Source organism: Haliotis cracherodii, unplaced genomic scaffold, assembly GCF_022045235.1.
Source record: "Haliotis cracherodii isolate W230 unplaced genomic scaffold, xgHalCrac1.p SCAF_1, whole genome shotgun sequence".
Taxonomy (NCBI): Eukaryota; Metazoa; Mollusca; class Gastropoda; order Lepetellida; family Haliotidae; genus Haliotis; species Haliotis cracherodii.
Window position 1 is genome coordinate 71,097,353 of NW_027266264.1, and position 19,793 is coordinate 71,117,145.

The 19,793-nt window shown below is 41.5% G+C and overlaps 2 protein-coding genes across 3 annotated transcripts in view; both read left to right on the top strand.

The window, feature by feature from the left end:
• The window catches only part of LOC139457317 (uncharacterized), a 31,195-nt gene extending 27,529 nt beyond the window's left edge, over window positions 1-3,666 (top strand). Inside the window, exons 10-13 of the mRNA XM_071238728.1 lie at window positions 53-162; window positions 524-1,059; window positions 1,543-1,780; window positions 3,390-3,666. Coding sequence (XP_071094829.1) covers window positions 53-162; window positions 524-1,059; window positions 1,543-1,780; window positions 3,390-3,666 — 1,161 coding nt within the window. The remainder of the gene's footprint in view (window positions 1-52; window positions 163-523; window positions 1,060-1,542; window positions 1,781-3,389) is intronic.
• A 7,898-nt stretch (window positions 3,667-11,564) lies between these two features.
• Window positions 11,565-19,258, top strand: LOC139468224 (protein C1orf43 homolog). Of its 2 annotated transcripts, XM_071250052.1 has the most exons (8): window positions 11,565-11,613; window positions 12,842-12,981; window positions 13,369-13,470; window positions 14,756-14,855; window positions 15,944-15,997; window positions 16,314-16,483; window positions 17,353-17,411; window positions 18,090-19,258. In XM_071250052.1, exons 2-8 carry the CDS (start codon window positions 12,928-12,930, stop codon window positions 18,406-18,408), a joined length of 858 nt encoding a protein of 285 aa, XP_071106153.1. In that variant the 5' UTR covers window positions 11,565-11,613; window positions 12,842-12,927; the 3' UTR covers window positions 18,409-19,258. The 2 variants fall into 2 exon arrangements, with proteins under 2 accessions (XP_071106153.1, XP_071106162.1); XM_071250061.1 differs by lacking the exons at window positions 17,353-17,411; window positions 18,090-19,258 and adding an exon at window positions 16,968-17,225 and having other exon boundaries at window positions 16,314-16,697.
• The last annotated feature ends 535 nt before the right edge of the window (window positions 19,259-19,793 follow it).

Here is a 19,793-nt window from a genome sequence, read left to right on the forward strand (position 1 = left end):
ACCTTCTAAGCCTTATTTGCATTTCAGTCCTTTCTGTATGTTTGTGTTGTAGAACTGGTACGACTGTCAGATGACGTGGAACGCCACTGAATATGGGGGCATCTCACAACTTATCCTCCCCTATGCGAAAGTATGGACACCGGATATTACTCTATATGACAAGTGAGTCGATTATACTTCACCCCTTTTTTCTCTTTTCTCTTCCCCCTTAAATTTGAACTGCAAAATTGTGAGTAGGCCTTCAGCAACCCATACTTGTCGCTCGAGGCGACTAATAAGATCTGGTGGTCAGACTCGCTGACCTGGTTGATGCATGTCATCGTATCGCAATTGCGGGGATCGATGCCCATGATATCAATCGCTGGATTGTCTGGTCCAGACTCGATTATTTACAGACCGCCGTCAAAAGCTGTGGAATATTGCTGGGTGCGGCGTTAAACAACAAACAATGTTCCTTGCAGCATGTTGATCCATTGTATTACCTGTACTGATCTAATAATGCCTCATTTACACTATCATCCAGCGCCGATGACGAACTTGTTGGACTCAAGGACTACCGCCCTACCTTCAACTCAGACGGTTCTGCCAGCTACAACTTCCCCACAATCATAACAAGCCTCTGCAAAGTCGACGTCACCTACTTCCCCTTCGACAGACAATCCTGCGCCCTACGCTTCGGCTCTTGGGCCTTCAACGGACTTCAGATCAACTCCACTAACAGAGACAGCGCCGGGGACATGTCCAGCTTCAAAGTCAACAGCGAGTGGGACTTGGTGAGTGTTCCCGTGGAACGACATGAGCTGTACTACGGTTGCTGCCCGGAACCCTATCCTGACGTGACGTTCTACGTCAATCTACGACGCAAGCCGTTCTTCTACTTGCTGAACTTGCTGTTTCCGTGTATTTTAATCTCTGCTGTAGCTCTGCTGGGCTTTATGCTACCCCCAGACGCCGGGGAGAAGGTGTCGCTGGAGATCACAGTGTTGCTATCGCTGTCTGTGTTCATGCTGGTGGTATCTGATACGTTGCCGCCAACGTCTGACAACTTCCCTTATTTAGGTATGTTCCCAAAACCCCTCGCTAGATAATACATATTTATAATGTGAATATTAATAAGACGCCAAATCCACGCTCTTAAGCGTGCTACATTTTTATCCGGTCAACGGATCAGTATCTACTTGATTTTCATTCTCAGCTCCATGGGGAGTATACAAACCGGCTGAACAGAAGCACATTTCAAATAAAGTCACTTGCCTAAGGAGACAGCACGTGTTCTCGATATAATTGGCTAGATGTATAAGCAGTTTGTGAATTGAATGTGTGAATTTAGCCCGTCGAACTGTGCCAATCTGTCAGAAGGGTACACAGTACGTGAACTAGACTACCAGTTGCCGGACTTTCATTTTTGTGGAAGCCTCGGTGGCTGAGTGGGAGAGATCGCTGACTTTGTGTGCTGTCGATTGGGTGCCTCACTCTAGGAGTGTGGTTTCGAATCCCGCATGGGACCCCCAGATCACTATATGATGTCTTTGTCCTCCACAGGAATCTACTTCTGCCTGTCTATGGCGCTGGTGACCCTGTCCACTGTCCTCACAGTAGTCGTGCTGAACGTGCATTACAAGGGTCAGAATAGTGTCCGTGTTCCTCGGTGGGTGCGGAGCCTGTTTCTTGGGACTCTTTCTCAGTGCCTGTGTGCGAGGGATGAACCACAAGATCGTCCCGCGAAGGTCTCCTCCAAGTGTGACCCTGAACTTTATAGCAAGTTTGCGGGTTTGACTAAGTCTACGTCTAAGCTACAAACGGTAATAATCTCCTATAATATAGAGATGTGTTTATTTATTCTATTCGACCCGTGAAGATCCGGGGTAGAAAAGGTCTTCAGCAACCCATGCTTGCCGTAAAAAGCGACTATGCTTGTCGTAAGAGGCGACTGACGGGATCGGGTGGTCAGGCTCGCTGACATGGTTAAATGCATGTCATCGTATCTCAATTGCGTGGACCGCCCCCGTGGTCTAGTGGTAGAGCGTCCGCCCGTAGATCGGAAGGTCCGGGGTTTGATCCCCGGCCGTGTCATACCAAAAGACGTTAAAAGAGGTACTTGTTGTTACCCTGCATTAAGGGGATAAAACAAGGACAGGTCGGCTCGGAGTCAGTATACTGTGTCTGAGTGGGGTATTCATGTTAAACTGCGGCATGGTATCTCAGTGAGCTAGCACTTTAAATCGGCATCAGTCTGGACTAGTACACACACACTGCGGCATGGTATCTCAGTGAGCTAGCACTTTAAATCGGCATCAGTCCGGACTAGTACGCACGCACGCACGCACGCACGCACGCACACGCACACACGCACACACGTGTCGCTATATAAGTGCAATAATCTTGGACGCAACGTTAAACCCCATTTCACCTCACCTCACCACAAATTGCATGGATCAATGCTCGTGGTGTCTATCACTGGATTGTCTGATCCATACTCGATTATTTACAGACCGCCGTCATATAGCTGGAATATTGCTGAGTGCGGCGTTAAAGAACAAACAAACAAACTTATTCTATTCAACTTGGCTGTGCCTTCGTGGCCATTTTCCTGGGCCAAAATAGTTCCCTTTACAAATAAACTAGTCACAGTCACTACCTTCGTCACTCAGGTTCTTCCACCTGTACTGACCGCCTCCGTGGTCTAGTGGTAGAGCGTCCGCCCGGAGAGCGGAAGGTCCGGGGTTCGATCCCCGGCCGCGTCATACCAAAAGACGTTAAAAGATGGTACTTGTTATTACCCTGTCTGGCGCTCGGCATTAAGGGGTTAAAGCAAGGACTCGTCGGCTCGGAGTCAGTATACTGTGTCTGAGTGGGGTATTAATGTTAAACTGCGGCATGGTATCTCAGTGGGCTAGCACTATAAATCGGCATCAGTCCGTTCTAGTACAAGCAGCCACACACCCACACACACACACACACACACACACACACACACGTGCATGCACGTCGCTATATAAGTGCAATAATCTTGGACGTTAAACCCAATTTCACCTCACCTCACCTCCACCTGTACTACCTGAAGTGCTTGTGTATCACCTCCCCTTGGTTATTCAATGTTAAAATTGGTACCCGGATTGTTGTAAGAGGTGACCAAATGGACCGGGTGGTCAGGTTCGGACGCTTGGTTTGATTGCTTGTCATCGTGTCCCAAGGGCGTGGGGTTGCTCACAATATCAATTAACTTGATTGTCTACTCGAGACACGATTATTTACATGACGCCGTCATAAACTTGGAATACTGCTGCGTGCACCACCACAACAAAACCTACATACTATCACAAATGAGAGTTATTTACAACCTCAGTTATCAACCTTTAATATTGGATGTTGTTTCAGGCCGTTTCCAGTAAGAAAAGCCAAAATGGATCAGAGCTAAATGACTCTCTAAAGTTTGAAGAACACGACTGCATGCGATCGTCTCCCTTGAACAAAGTGATGGAAGAACAGCTAGCGGTCCTTAAGCAGATCAACAATCGGTACGTCGAGAAGGATGACGCGGAATATATCGAGGACGAGTGGAAGAAAGTGGCAGTTGTGATGGACCGATTGTTCTTCCTTATGTTCTTCATTTTGTCTGTGGTTTCTACTTTGGGGGCTTTGATGCAGTGTTTCATCAACGTTTGAGTTTCGGCAAGCATCAAGGCATGTCCCGACAAGGACACGTCATACGCCATACTCAGACATATTACCACAAATAATATCCCCTGCTGTTAACCCATACGTCGTGTCAGAGTTGGGGATTACAGATATTATATATGTAAATAAAGCGACAAAATCCTTCCCATATCTAATAGACATCTCTGCATAAAGCATAGTCGATAGTACGATTCCGACTATATCATAAACATGTGTTTGAGGCCAGGTGTTGCGAAAAGGTGAACGTATCCTGCCCAACCGTGGCACCCGTCACACACGTATGCAAAGGCGAGTCAATTGTTCACTTTAAAAAACACCGGAACATATGGTCAAAATTATGGTGGCCGAGAGGGGACATCACTTTCTCGCTTTATCGCTTTCTCGCTCTATCGCTTTCTCCCTTTATCGCTTTCTCGCTTTCTCGCTCTATCGCTTTCTCGCTTTATCGCTTCATCGCTTTCTCGCTCTATCGCTTTCTCGCTCTATCGCTTTCTCGCTTTATCGCTTTATCGCTCTATCGCTCTGTCGCTTTATCGCTTTATCGCTTTATCGCTTTATCGCTCTATCGCTCTATCGCTCTATCGCTATCTCGCGGTACAGCAATATTCCCTCTTGGCCACGATATGGTTCGCATGTGTTATGTGTTTCTGTACGATAAAGAGTATATACGTAAAACAACATTAAAAAGTTGTCCTCAGCGTGTGTGTGTGTGTGGGGGGGGGGGGGGGGGGATCATTTCGCATTTTCGCATTTCAAATTATACATATGGACGGAATAGTTAAATTTTCTCACTATCTACTTACATATAAATTAACAGACTGAGTACAGACATGTGTGCTTTTATAACAATCCACGTGTTTCTGCGTGAAAAAGAGTTTGATTGATTTATGGCCCTATTTAGCCAATGGGTCCCCCGCCCCTAGGCCAAGTTATCGAAACAAATAGCAAATAACACCGCTCAATAGCGCTGAGTAGTACGTACTTCCTAAACGGCAATAGTGTTTTCCTAAAAACAACGCTTATATCAATGCTTATTCTGTTTGCGGAGTAGATGTCATCAAAGTGGAAGTCCTCACCCAAGCAATGGTAATACTACCGGATGTCCATTATGTAATTTCTAGTTTTTGGATGACATATTGTTCTCAGTAACCGTAATATGGAAATAGATAGTTGATTGGTTTTATATTCAAGTTGGTATTTCCGCTATTCAAAGTGTTCAGTGAGGCCGTCTTATCAACAGTCATTTCTGAGACATAAATGCAAAGTATAATTGCCGTATTCGACGTAATAAGCGCCCCGCTCTAATAAACGCCCACGGCAATATTTGCTAATATATTATTAACACACTCGTTATATGCACACTTAATTGTGGGCAATTAAATTCGGGAAAAACATATCTGTCGTGCACAAACATTTCTGGCTGTCAGCATAAACCACGAAATTCATCTGTCAACTCAATTTTTTTTACACCAAAATAATATTCTAATTTTGAGAGCGCCCTGGGCGCTTATTACGTCGAATGCGGTAATTAAGTCTACGCTAATTTGTTTGCATTTTTTATTAACTCTTAACGTTAATTTCAAGATTTACAGTACATACTATTCAAAAGAAATTAAAGAACACCCGATTCCTTCATATGGCTATGGTTAGTCAATAGAGGAAGCGATAGAGCGAGAAAGCGATAAAGCGAGAAAGCGATAGAGCGAGAAAGCGATAGAGCGATAGAGCGATAAAGCTATAAAGCGAGAAAGCGAGAAAGTGATAGAGCGAGAAAGCGATATTTCCCATAATGCCGTACATTAATAACGGTTTTTGCTGACATTTAGTGATCCATTCCTGTAGTTCTCACCACTATTTTGCCTCTTATGATTAGATTTTTCAAACATCTTGTAGTAGATAAATATGTTACAAAATGCACACATAATTTTTTCTCGTTTGGCTTGTATATATTCTTGTAGTGTAATGAATAAGCGAGATTCACAGAATACAGATAGTCACTGTTCATATTTTCATTTTGTTCATTGTATCCTCCCCTCATTCCTCCATCAATCTTAAAACTGATAAAAAGGAGATCATATGTTGACAAATAATTGTCAGTTTTATTAGCCAGTTTGTATTGTTTACAACGTCCAAAGAATTATTTTTTTCGGTCATTAGATTTGGAATTGAAGCCGAATATGTGCTAGTACGATTTCGGTATCACAATTATGTTCATTAAGTTGCATGCACATTATGCAAACAAAAGATGTACATGTACACAGTTATGTTTCCCTTACAAAATACAGATGAATTAGATATATGTCTCTACCTTAAGTCACATATACGACTTTCGAGAGCGTAGCCCCATTCCTTGGACAACAGAAATGAAATGCGTCGTAAATTTCTTTTTTAAAACAACTCGTTTCTTATAATGAATTTCGATCAAACTGTCTTCGGGAATTAAATTTAATGCTAAAGTGCTTGTAAAATATAGTTTAACTTTCCCGCCAGGAGAGACTAGATATCCAATTATAGTATAGGCTCAGACAGGTATATCCATATTTATGTAGCAATTCTCTATCCATTTAAACAATTAACAATTGTGCGTTCTGATGTGAGTTATGTAGTTATCTACTACCTTTTTACACAGACAATGAGTCGGACACACACACACACACACACACACACACACACACACACACACACACACAATTTTGACAAAACTATACTTAAGATATACATAACATATTATAATGATAGCTGATTTAACATGTTATAGATAATCATAGTAATGCATTTCATATTGTTATCAACCTTAACTATGTGCCCACACTAATTATGTCTCTCCATATGTGTAGTTAACACAAGTACACATATCAACTGTGGTAACGCCACAGCGATGGGGGCAGTGGGGTAGCCTAGTGGTTAAAGCGTTCGATCGTCAAGTCGAAGACCCAGTTCTATTTCCCAAATTGGTACAATGTGTGAAGCCCATTTCTGGTGTTCTCCGTGATATTACTCGATTATTGTTAAAAGCGACGTGAAACCATTCTCACTCACAGCGGTGTTTATCAAATTACTATATGCAAGTACATATGTTTGTAGATTTGCACAAGACAAGAAACACAATTCAAGTTAAACATACATCAAATGTCAAAAAGAACATTTACGGACAACCTTATGACACACTGTAACATCATATACTACCGACACTAGTTATAGAACATCCAAAATTATAAGATTGTATTTTTGCAAAACAATCAGCCATGACTAATTAACCATATTCTTCTTAACTTATATATATTGTAAATATTTAGATTTTAACCTGATTTATTTAGAGCGTATTGCCATGATCTGCCACGCGCTTTCGGCGAGATGGTCACATACAACTGAAAACAACCATAAATAAATCAATTACATTTTACGCAAAAATCGGTGGATTGTTTAAAATCACCTACGTCTCTACAGTTAAATTATGTTTTGAGTAAATAGTGAGGAAAGTCCAATATTACCTCCCAATTGCATGAGATATCACATGCGGCCCCTATAGTGGTCAAGAGGTGATATTGCTTAACCGCGAGAAAGCGATAGAGCGAGAAAGCGATAAAGCGATAAAGCGAGAAAGCGATGTCCCCTCTCGGCCACCATACAAAATAGGGAACTGCATTGGACATCATTGAAACGAAGCCATAGAGAAGCCAGTGGAAGCCAGGGATGGGGTGATATTGATGGTGTGAGCGAGAGAGTCCAGTCTGTCTGTCCCCATTGATAGACTACCTTGCTTGTGGGCGGCACATGAATCAGCTAATGTGTCGAGGAAACAAACTTAGAACATGTTTTTAGTTTACACCATGTCTGTGTCACCATGACACGAGCCGGTCGAATATGAGCTGACATTTACAAGCCTAATAATATTGTCAAAGCAATGGCAAAGAGTTTATGTATCAATAGTGAGTGAGTGAGTGAGTTGGGTTCAACGCCGCTTTTAACAGTACTCCAGTTATATCACGGCGTGTCAGCTAAATGTGGGAGGAAAGTGATGCAGGTCTCAGACGTTTACCACTTCGGTGAAATCCACGAGCACGGGTACGGTGCTGACAAACCGGGAGAACCGGGATTCAAACCCACAATCATAGGTTTCTGGCGTGCCCAAGGGACGTAACTCTGCACAGCGAATCGCGGCGCCTTAGACGACTGGGCCACCCGTGCCCCTTTTTGTATCAATAGCATGTGAATATTAAACATTTTACGATAAACCGGTGACGACTTGTGTCCACAGTTCTTTGTCTCTACTTTTAATTTAATTACGTGGAATACTCTTTTTTGAAATCATATCATATCTGTCAGTGATTGTTTTGATGACGTCTTGTGTAATTTATGCATAGTGGGAAACTATTAAACCAACTCGTTCCCACTTTAGTCAAACAGTGATGGGATTTTGTCTCTCAAGTTTACACAAGGCGACGTGAAATATAGGGTTTATGTTGCATTCTTATTATCTAACCATTGTAAGGTCTTCGGGCCCACATAACATACAACACAGAGGTACGAACGAAAGACGTTTGCTTGACAAGGACAAGAACGAGACTGATCACAATCGAAAGCGGAACACGCGTCACAGTCTATGATTCCACGTGCAGCCACACACTACTGATGGGGACCGTTGCGTTCGGGCGAAGCTGTCCAACACCGGGAACAACCTCATACAATATATATAGTTGGTTGGTTTGTTGTTTAACGCCGCACTCCGCAATATTCCAGTTATATGACGGCGGTCTGTAAAATAATCGAGTCTGGAACAGACAATCCCGTGATTGACATCATGAGCATCGATCCACGCAATTGGGATCGTTGACATGCATCAACCAAGTCAGCGAGCCTGACCACCCGATCCCGTTAGTCGCCTTTTACGTCACACAATATAGCAATGTGCATGCGTGAGTGTGGCTGCTTGTACCAGTCAGGTTTAATAGTGCTAGCCCAATGAGATAGCAAGCTGCAGTTTAATAGTGACGCCGAGCCGGACAGTCTGTGTATCACCTAAGGCAGTGTAACAACAAGTACCATCTCTTAATGTCATTTGGTATGACGCGGCCAGGGGATCTAACCACCGACTTCCGCTCTCCGGGCAGACGCTCTGTCCACTGCACCACGAAGGCGGTAAACACACCTGGACAGGGCAGGTAAACATATACTTTCCCTGTATAACAAAACCGATATCGGTCACGGGTGCACCTGTACCTTAGGCACCGAGATACGACCCTTAGCTGTGTAAGGATCCGCTGACCACAGGTTCGAATCTCGAAGATTCGGGCCGATTAGGACCCTGTTTCACAATGGGATGACGTGCACGCCATACATCACCGTTACTCTCCCGATAGAGATCGAGGCATCGCCGTAAGGACTTGGGGGACAATCTGCGCATACAAAAACTGACGTCACTTAGAAGCCTATACGCTTGTCAATGTAAGCGACTTAATGGATCGCGTGGTCAAGCTCGATGACTTAGTTGTCGTCCTATCAGCCACTGGTGCACAGACTCGATTATTTACACGGCGCTGTCGTACAGTTAGAACAAGTCTGAATGCAACGATAAACAAACAGATAATAGGTGGCATTAAAATCCATTCGAATATTTCAAGACCTGTCTCATCTGTCTAAGTGCTGAGTGTGGCTTACGGACCAGAGTCTAGTGCCATGGCACATGCAAAACAAACTACAATAAAGTCGGTATATTTCGAGAGAAATATTGACACTTTTGTGCTTCCGTAGGGTGATGCCTGGACATATTTGTTCATTTCATTGTCAGTCTATTTACACAACCTGCACATGTTTGGTTATAATCAATCCGTATTTAATTAAACTGAGCAGCAGCTATTATTAAAACCGTCGGCTATTGAATCTTTAGACGCGCTGCTTTTCTCTTGGCATATTTAAATACTTTCTATTGTTCTGTTCTCCGTGCACGACAATAAGCATTTTGCAGCGTGCTGTCACGAGGTTGACAGAATACCAAAGATCAAACATTTCACCAACGTAAACCCTGTTTGTCGTTGCCATGAGGGTGATGGATTACAAACGATCAAACATTTCAACAACGTCTTTGTTTATTGTCTACACATTACATCCTATATATATATATATATATACAATACATACAACTCGCGGGCGCTGATATCGTTATATCTGCCGGCCCCTTAGTCAATATGTATGTGCCGTTTTGTATTACTTCAGTGTGAAAACTGCAATCCCGTGCTTGGAATCGAGAAGGAAGCTAGTTGTGACATGGGTGGCCCAGTAGCACAAGGTGCCGACATTTGCTGTACAGAGTTCGTGGTTTCGGCCCGCTCATGTCCGTCTGTTTGTCAGCGTCCTACGTGCCCATCAATGTTTAAGGGCTCTACAGGCGTACTGCATGAGTTGTTTGTAATTTAAAATGTCACACTTTTAGGTATTCAATTTCTTGACTTGTAGCTAAAATACAATCGGGAAACACATCGGACAAGAAAGGCATTAATATGTAACTATCGGCTCTTCCACCCTCACTCAACACCCACATCACCGGATGTCCTGTCTCCAATATGGGAACTCGGACCTCGTAATGACGATATTATTTCAATCTGTTTCATCTCAACACTAATGGTCCTATAAAGCTGATAAATATGTTGTGACGTGATGTAGAAATACATTACAATGCCCTCGACTCATCTCAACAAACTACTATTCATAATACACCCCAAAAGTTTGTTTGTTTGTTGTTTAGCGCCGCACTCAGCAATATTCCAGCTATATGACAGCGGTCTGTAAGTAATCGAGTCTGGACCAGACAATCCAGCGATTGACGTCATGAGCATCGATCCACTCAGTTGGGATACAATGACATGCATCAACCAAGTCAGCGAGCCTGACCACCCGATCCCGTTGTCGCCTCTTACAACAAGCATAGTCGTCGTTTACGGCAAGCATGGATTGCTGAAGATATTCTACCTCGGATCTTCACGGGTCACCTCAAATGTAACTCCGGGGCAGAATATGTTCCAGGTACAACATGCGTGATTCGCGTGGTTGGAAGGTGTGATCTCACTGATTTGTGTGGAACTACAACTACAACCACCACTACCACTACTCCTTCTACCACCACCATCACTATTAGGATAAGTTCTAAATCAGCGTTTTATATATTTTCATCTTAGTCGGTGTTTTGACAAGTCTCTTATATGAAGTGAAATGTCATTGGAACTGATCAAGATTTTACAAACGCTTCTATTACTTAAGTTAAATACGTTCTATGTTCCGGACCACGGATTGTCGAGTATTTATTATTACGTGGAGGTGAGGAGAGATGAAATGGGATTTAACTTCGCGTCCAAGATTATTGCACTTATATGGCAATGTGCATGCACGTGTGTGTGTGTGTGTGTGTGTGTGTGTGTGTCTGTGTGGCTGCTTGTACCATACTCCACTCAGACACTGACTCTGAGCCGACCAGTCCTTGTTTTAGCCCCTGGTGAGGTGAGGTCTTAAACGACCACGGAGGGGCTCTTATTTCGTGTCACAATGCTGGAGTAACAAGATGTCATGTGGTCTAAACTATTTCATACACTGAATAAATATACAATTAATTTAAAATCAGATAAAAATGATGGCTAATACGTGTAATCTCCCGACGGCTTCATAAAAATGATCACTCGTGAGAGAAAGACAACACATGTCTGACGTTTCTGGGAATATGCAATGTCATTAAAATCAGACCTTAGCTCAGGCTGCAGATAGATAAAGCTTTGTTTAGCGGTAGCGAGCACTAAAATCTGATTTTAATAAGATTGGTGAATATGAGAACCAACACGATATTGGGATTATTTGTATTTCCTTAACGATCCCACTTTTGCATTATTGTTCATTTTAGTGACAACCAATATGGCGGGAGATTGATTTCCGGTTATTAATTTTTCTCCGGTAAATGTGTTTTTATCGCTAGTGTCCACTTAATCGAAGAAACAACGTATTAGATATATGTCACAATTCTGTAAAGAGGACAGGTTATCTTTCTCTTGCTTATATTTGCTTAGAACATTGAGTTTAAACGTCCGACCGATACTTTGCCATTGCTTTCATTGCTCTGACTGCGACAGATGATCAGTGGAAACTGGTCTGACACCGACTCTGACAGACTAAAGATCACATAAAATGCTGATGCGAAATTTAGTCATTTTGCCCCGATTTTCCGTGTATGAAATGGCGTTACACTAAACAACAGATTCACATTCTGTATGCAAATACATGTCTTTTCGCACAGTGACATGGCACGACAGGACGTTCAGAACGAGGAAACAGTGAAGACATCGTATTGAAACTAGTCGATTTCGCCTAAAATAGATCAGTTGAAGTTGTGTTTATTAGAAGCACAGCAAGTATTCAGGTGTAAGCATTGATCATTGTCACTGCTGATCTTTATTGCGAAAGTTGAGTCGTGATGCAATACCTAACACGATATTTAATTTGCAGTATTATTGCCTGAAACATGACACAGCTGACAATGTCGTTTAACTCACATGATTGGTAAATTGTGGTTTGTTTTCATAGTGTTAGCCAGTATGTGAAACCTAGCCACATACCTGGCCAGGTGACCCATGAAGATCCGGGTTAGAATTTGTCTTCAACAACCCATGCTTGTCATAAGAGTCGAGTATGCTTTTTTGAAAGAATCGACTAACAGGATTGGGTTGTCAGGTTCACTGACTTGGTTGATGCATGTCTTTATATCCCAATTGCAAATTTGGATGCTCATGATGTCAGCCACTTGATTGTCTGGTTCAGACGTAATTATTTACAAATTGTCATCATATACCTAGACACTAATTGATGAGTGATGAACCTATATGACAGTGAAACACTGTGCAATTAGCAGTTTAATCACAGCAAAATATTATGACCACCCGATCCTTTGGTCACCTCTCACAACAAGCATGGGTTGCTGAAGACGTAACTCTAACCCGGATCATCACTGGGGCGTACTATGTCTAACAGTGTTTTTGGATCAGAATGTAAACAGTTAATGCACCAACCATGTAAACATTTGACCAGCAGATTAGACAATAATTATTTCCATTTGTCTCCATGCCATCATACAGGCAAATAATCTTGTTGAATGGAAAGGTGTTACTATTTTGTATATTCATTTCAGTGTGGCATGCAGACATGAAGTACAACCCTGAATAATTGGCTTCATCATGGTTTATATGATCAAACTATGTTTATCAGTTTCTGGACATGGCTGAATTGTCACTTGTCAGTGTAGTCCTGTTCATATCATCAGGGGGCTTGGTAAGTTTTTCATCATTTTCAATTCTCCTACAGTGTGTTTGAGCTGTCAAACTCAAAATGAAAAATATGTTAAAATTTGGAATAAGTTTTTAAAGCATTCAAACATGGTAGTTCAAGCTGCGCAGTGAAGACAAATGCTGGATACCAGCAAATATCTTTCAAAACAACGTTCATATGTTTGATTATGCAAAACTTGTTGACAAATGGGTTGATTTTGTTAATGAATGAGATCAACTTCGACACCATGTCAACTAAATTTATTCTTATGATTTTCTTCATTATCATGATGATGAACAGGATGATGTTTAGCATTTGTGTTTGATTATGCCAATTGAAGATGATGTAGGGGAACAGTGGTGTTGCATGATATCATTTCTGTATTTAAAGGTTTTTATCCTACTGTTCCTGTTTGCCAAGCGTCAGATAACCAGATTTACTCTCAAATCTGCAAGAAGACCCCATGTCAACATTGGAACAGATGCACCCAAGGTACATCGCATTGTCATTAATCACATGCCTCATTTCAGTAATCTTTTTTCAAAGTACATGGATTAAAAAAAATCACAAAAAGGATATAAAACTATAATTTATATAAATCTTTCTTCCTGTCAAAGCTGTTTGCTAATTTCCATAAGTAAAGAAGGTAGATAGGGCTGGGACGGGTAACTCGGGTACTAGGGTCGGGTGGGTCCTGAGTAGGACCCGGGTACCACTGGACTACATGGACCCATGGTTAGCCACATGATATATTGTTTAATGACAAAAACTCAATATAATTCAGTGGTTACACTCTGCCATTGTTAACATTTCTTTCTGACGATGCACACATTCCTTTTTGCCTTTCACTTCCTGGTTCGGCTTATCTGCGGGTAATATCATTTTCTTTCGTATTTCAATGGTCAAGTTAACACCTCGGCTTATCTAAGGGGTACGGCTTATCCGCGGTCATATACGGTATATGTTTGAGTAAAGATAAAGCTTCAGTGAACACATGATCTGATTGTTTGATACATGTATCTGAATAGTTTTATCCAGGGCTGCGTTAAAACAATTACCAATCAGACATTTTGTTCCCAACTCTTGAGACCTGCAGTGGGTACCGGGGTAGGGTCGGGTAATGGGGGGGTCTGGTACCCGGGTAGTAAATTTGGACTCGTCCGAACCCTAAAAGTTAACATGATCAAGCACATCTATAGGGGAAGAGAAAATACTTTTTCTCTCGTTATATGTATTCTTTTTCACCTGCATTTTTTATTTTATATGAACAGTGCATGTATACAAATGCTGAAACATTCAGTTTAGGACACAAACTTGCCCAATTTAGAATTTCTCCAAGGGTTGTATCATCATCCGTTTTCGTACTTCTGTCTGTGGTTTTGCAATTGTCAAAAGGTCAAGATTTGCAATTGATACAAAGAAAAAAGGAGGGTCAGTTGACAGCCATGTGAACATGTTCACAAACTTTCAGTATAGGTATTTCAAAACTTTCAAATTTGTCTAATTTAATGAACATTAAAGGACTGTCATACCTCCTCCATTAGGTAGGTTTCTTTTCAGTGGCAAATAGATATAAATAATAAACAATGATGGGAATAATGTTGTATTAGACGTCCTGTTGTGATGTTGACATTGTTATTGGTCAAACTCAACATGCTCAATAGAGTATACTACTCAAAAGTAGTTAAAGAAAACTTGTTTCTTTCTTATTACTATCTGTATTCTGTCATGGGATGTCTGTACTTGACTCATCTGGTGACGTTTTGTTTCTGTTTAGATTATGCGACAGGAGATCAAGCGGCGCATGGATCGGGTGGAGCATCTTATGTATGAGCCAATGCTGCTGACTGAGAGAGTCCAGCTTGTGGCTTCCTCAGGTTTGTCGTTCTCAGTGTATCCTCTGTTAAGAGCACCACCATCTTCCTGAGGCAAGGGAGTTAACTGACTATAAAAGTCCAGTTTCCACCCTTGCCAATCTTGGCTGGAATTATGGAGTTATACATGTATTGTGGCTGGACTAATGAGTCCATGCATAGTTCAATCAAAATCATGTAACAAAATTGACCTCCCATTCATAACTCCCACACAGATCCATTTTACCACAATATGGATTATGATTATCAGATCGTCTTGACTGTGTACCGTCAACTTATGGTCAACAGATATTTTCATAATTATTTTCATGTTTTTAATCAAGGTGCTCACATAATTTCATGTACTTCTGAAAGTAAGACCCATTTTATTACATCAAAATCGCATAACGAAATCAACATCCCATTCATAACTCCCATACAGATCCATTTTACCACAATATTGATTATGATTATCGATAAGCTTGTCTTGACTGGGCGCCGCCATTTTGTTTGAAGCAAATGAAAGTGTTATGAGAGGTGGAATCTGATTGGTCAATAGGAAGGACATAGAAGGGACATAACTCGTGATAGCCACTGGTAGCGCTACGATAGGACCCAGAAATTCCAGCTTAGTTCGGCAAGGAAGATGCACCGGCATATTTGAGTCTTTACAACACACATCCTATTGTTCATACCAAAATGTCTGTTTTGATAAGCAGCTGTCTCATTATACAAAATATGGAAACAGCTGTGGAAGACCAGTATTGTCACATTTATATTTTTACTTTGACATGTTTAACTTAAATATTAACATTCATTGATTCAATTACTTTCAAACTGCCACATATTGGCTGGGGTAGAAACTAACAGTTTCCGTTCACTAGTCCTTATAATGATAACATATAGCAAAACCCTTAAAAAGGGCAAATTTCTACTAGTCCTTTTGATACCTTTACCATTGGGCAGTTTGGCAAGGACTATAGGACTAGTGCCAATTTCTAACGCTGATTGGTCATGTAAATTATTGTGACTGTATTCCATTATATATTGTGTTGGAATATTGATAATAACTAGCTTGTCACGTTTTTTTACAAATATTTTTTTCTTTTCAGTTCCCAATCATTACTACTACAGAATGAAGGCTCTTGATGCTTACACAAATGCAAGTAAGTAGAAGAGCAATGGCTCATCACACTGAAGGCCAGGATTCGATTCCCCTGTGGGGCAATGTTTGAAGCCCATTTCTGGTGTCCCCTACGAGGATTTTGCTGGAATATTGCTGAAAGTAGCATATAACACTCTGTTTCTTGCAGAAAAATACCTGTTTTCGTAACACCTGCCTATTTTGTTTTCTTGAAATGGTACCCGTCCCTCTTAAAGTTTTGATCCTACAGTGATTGCTTTACGCCTCCATGATGATAGAGGTGAGACCACGGGATCCACACCTTCTCTGACACTTGTATTCCCTCCCTCCCTCCACAGTCGAGAGTCTGCGAGAGAACGAGCCAACGATGGAGGTGCGACACCCGACACAGACTATCCGACAGTACCTGTTCTCCCTGTGTCCGTCGGCCATCACAGGACCCGCCCATAAGTCGGACATCATCCACCGCTTCTCCGACGGCTATGTACAGGCCAGGCATGACCCAGCTGTAAGTAGCAAACTAGGACGTTCGGTTCCTGACACATTACTGGTGTTACAAGGAGAGCTGTGTTGTATGTTACAGGTGTTTGAAGGGGACAGTTTTGTACGTCACAGTTGTATGTTACAGGTGTTTGAAGGGGACAGTTTTGTACGTCACTGTGTTGTATGTTACAGGTGTTTGAAGGGGACAGTTTTGTACGTCACTGTGTTGTATGTTACAGGTGTTGGAAGGGGACAGTGTTGTATGTTACAGGTGTTGAAAGGGGGCAGTGTTGTATGTTACAGGTGTTGGACGGAGACAGTGTTGTATGTTACAGGTGTTGGACGGGGACAGTGTTGTATGTTACAGGTGTTGGACGGGGACAGTGTTGTATGTTACAGGTGTTACAAGGAGAACTGTGTTGTATGTTACAGGTGTTTGAAGGGGGCAGTTTTGTATGTTACAGGTGTTTGAAGGGGGCAGTTTTGTACGTCACTGTTGTATGTTACAGGTGTTTGATGAAGGGGACAGTTTTGTACGTCACTGTGTTGTATGTTACAGGTGTTTGATGAAGGGGACAGTTTTGTACGTCACTGTGTTGTATGTTACAGGTGTTTGATGAAGGGGACAGTTTTGTACGTCACTGTGTTGTATGTTACAGGTGTTTGATGAAGGGGACAGTTTTGTACGTCACTGTGTTGTATGTTACAGGTGTTTGATGAAGGGGACAGTTTTGTACGTCACTGTGTTGTATGTTACAGGTGTTTGATGAAGGGGACAGTTTTGTACGTCACTGTGTTGTATGTTACAGGTGTTTGATGAAGGGGACAGTGTTGTGTGTTACAGGTGTTTGACGAAGGGGGCTGTGTTGTATGTTACAGTGTTGTATGTTACAGGTGTTTGAAGGAGAGCAGTTCGTCAACTACATGGAGCTGCTGGACCAGGTGATTCGCCTGTAAGTAGCTGTTGAAAACAGGAGGCACATAGGGATGACATTGACTGGAAATTTTAGTATCAATATATCATGTAAACAATATGTCGGTTTAACAGTTAATACTAAATTTAATAATTCTGGAAGTTAATTACCTTAATGGACCTGTCATTAATCAAACCAATTTTCCAAACAAGGCATTATTGATAAATGTTTTACACTTTTTCAAAAGTTAGTATAATCTTAACTAAGTTAATATGCTCTAGTAATGCTTCAAAACATACAAGAATTGGTTCTCAGGCAAAGTCTTTTGAAAATATAGTGCAGGCAGGCGGTGATTTCTTTTTTTAAAATAAATTCACACTAGTATGTGTAAACAGTTGTGTAACCAAATAAACAGTTGTGTACAATCAACATCGGAAAGGGCCTCCCAACATAAATGTATTCCTTGATGAGTAAAATACTGTAATACAGTATTTGACTACCATTGGACTTGGAATATTTAAGGATTTTTGTTTTGTTTTTTTCAAAATAGAAATAAAAACAAAACGTGTGGCAAACTTTATGATAATGCTGGCGGTGCCTGGGAATCAAGACTAATATTTTTTATCTGGAGTCAGATCTAATGAGAGATTAACAACTAAAACAGTACTATTTATAATCCTTATGTATAATTATGCTCATGTTGGGCTCTTTCATCAGCATCAAACAGGATGCTAACAACCGCAGCAGCACGGCGGTATGGTTCGGCAAGAATCTCAAGGACACAGAAGTGATCTTCCAACCAGGGAAAAAAGGGTTTGAAGATGGCAGAGTTACCGTCCAAGCCTCCAAGTCTCACAAAGACACAGAACCAAAGACAGAGACCCGGAACCGGCGCCCGGACAGTCTGGAGCATATCAACCTCGTGGACAGTGGCAAGTCCAGTGGCTACAGCAGCACGGACAGGTCAAGCAGTAGTAGGGGTAGTGTGGAGAAACTCATCCCTGTCAGAGAAGCTGAGAAGGAGGATCCTGTTTAAAGACAGCTGGTGTAACTGGGTTTTTTCAGGGATGTAGGATTATAGGAGGGTTGGTTATATGTTTGTTGAAGATGTATGATGTGTGAAGTTATTTATTATCAAGTGTTTTAGAGGACAGTTTAGTTGGCAATATCATGTATATGATTATGATCATATTGAGACACTCCAAACTCTTGCTTTTCTTTGTAGATTTGTGGTGTACCTGTTTGAACAAATGACAGGCGCAATATTACACATTCTTTGAGAATTGTAAGTCAAAATTTACTAGTTTAAAATCAGCCTAGCACAACCGGCAGTTTTTGTCACCATGTTATGTGAAAGGTCCTCTTTCTAACTTTCACATCTCCTTTAGAGTGTACAGCTGTCGGAGAGGGAAAATGGGACATGGTGACTTTCTTCTTGGCAAACCATATTAACGTGGAAAAATAAGATATTCTGGTCTTCTCTTGTTTGTGTGGTGGCAAGTGGTTCTGTGCACAGCGCCCAGGTCACAAATCAGGTGGCGGCAAGTGGTCCTGTGCTCAGCGCCCAGGTCACAAATCAGGTGGTGGCAAGTGGTCCTGTGCACAGCGCCCAGGTCACAAATCAGGTGGTGGTAAGCAATATTGGTCATGGAGAGTGGTTGGATGGATGACCGAGTTCGGCAGTTTTCAATTGTTAGGTCCTGCCCGACACTGAAGCATTTGTGGCATGTGGTGTCTCTTCAGGCAAGTGACTCTGTTCAAGATGAGCATTCACTGACTGGAATTTGGCACATTATTAAAAAACATATTCTGATTACTGTTACACAGGAAGATCATTTATAAACATGTCAATGTCAGTGTCACCGTTTAACAATTGTTTTGAATAAATTTACATGAGCACTGTTCCTTTCCACTCGAGCTGGAACTGGAGATTTAAATACTATTCTTATCTTGATTTTGTGTAGTTAGAACAACATTCTCTTGGTTTTTTGGGTTTTTTTTTTGATAATTTTGGAATAAAAGGAGGTGACTACTATCAAAGAAACAAACAACTAGTGAATGTTGTCACATCCTTTTATTCCAAGGAGAGTGTTTTAGGGTTTGGGGTTGTCAGCATATATATCGACCAATCTCGAAGTAGTTAAGCGACTGTTATTGTAGGATAGCTGGCACAACTGCACAAGTTATCTTTTGTCGTAATTGATTATATGGAGAACAGATATAAGTATATTTCCTCAGTCAAAAGTTCTTTTGATATTATCAGAGTCCCCTGTGTTGAAGTAATAAAGAACTTTAAGTGTTTTAGGTTGCTCAAGATTGTTAACGGTTGATCCTGGACCCTGACTAATTTAACATTTGGCCAATAAAACAAATACTCCCAATAACCATGGTAATGTCACCACAGCTTTCATGTCTAATCTC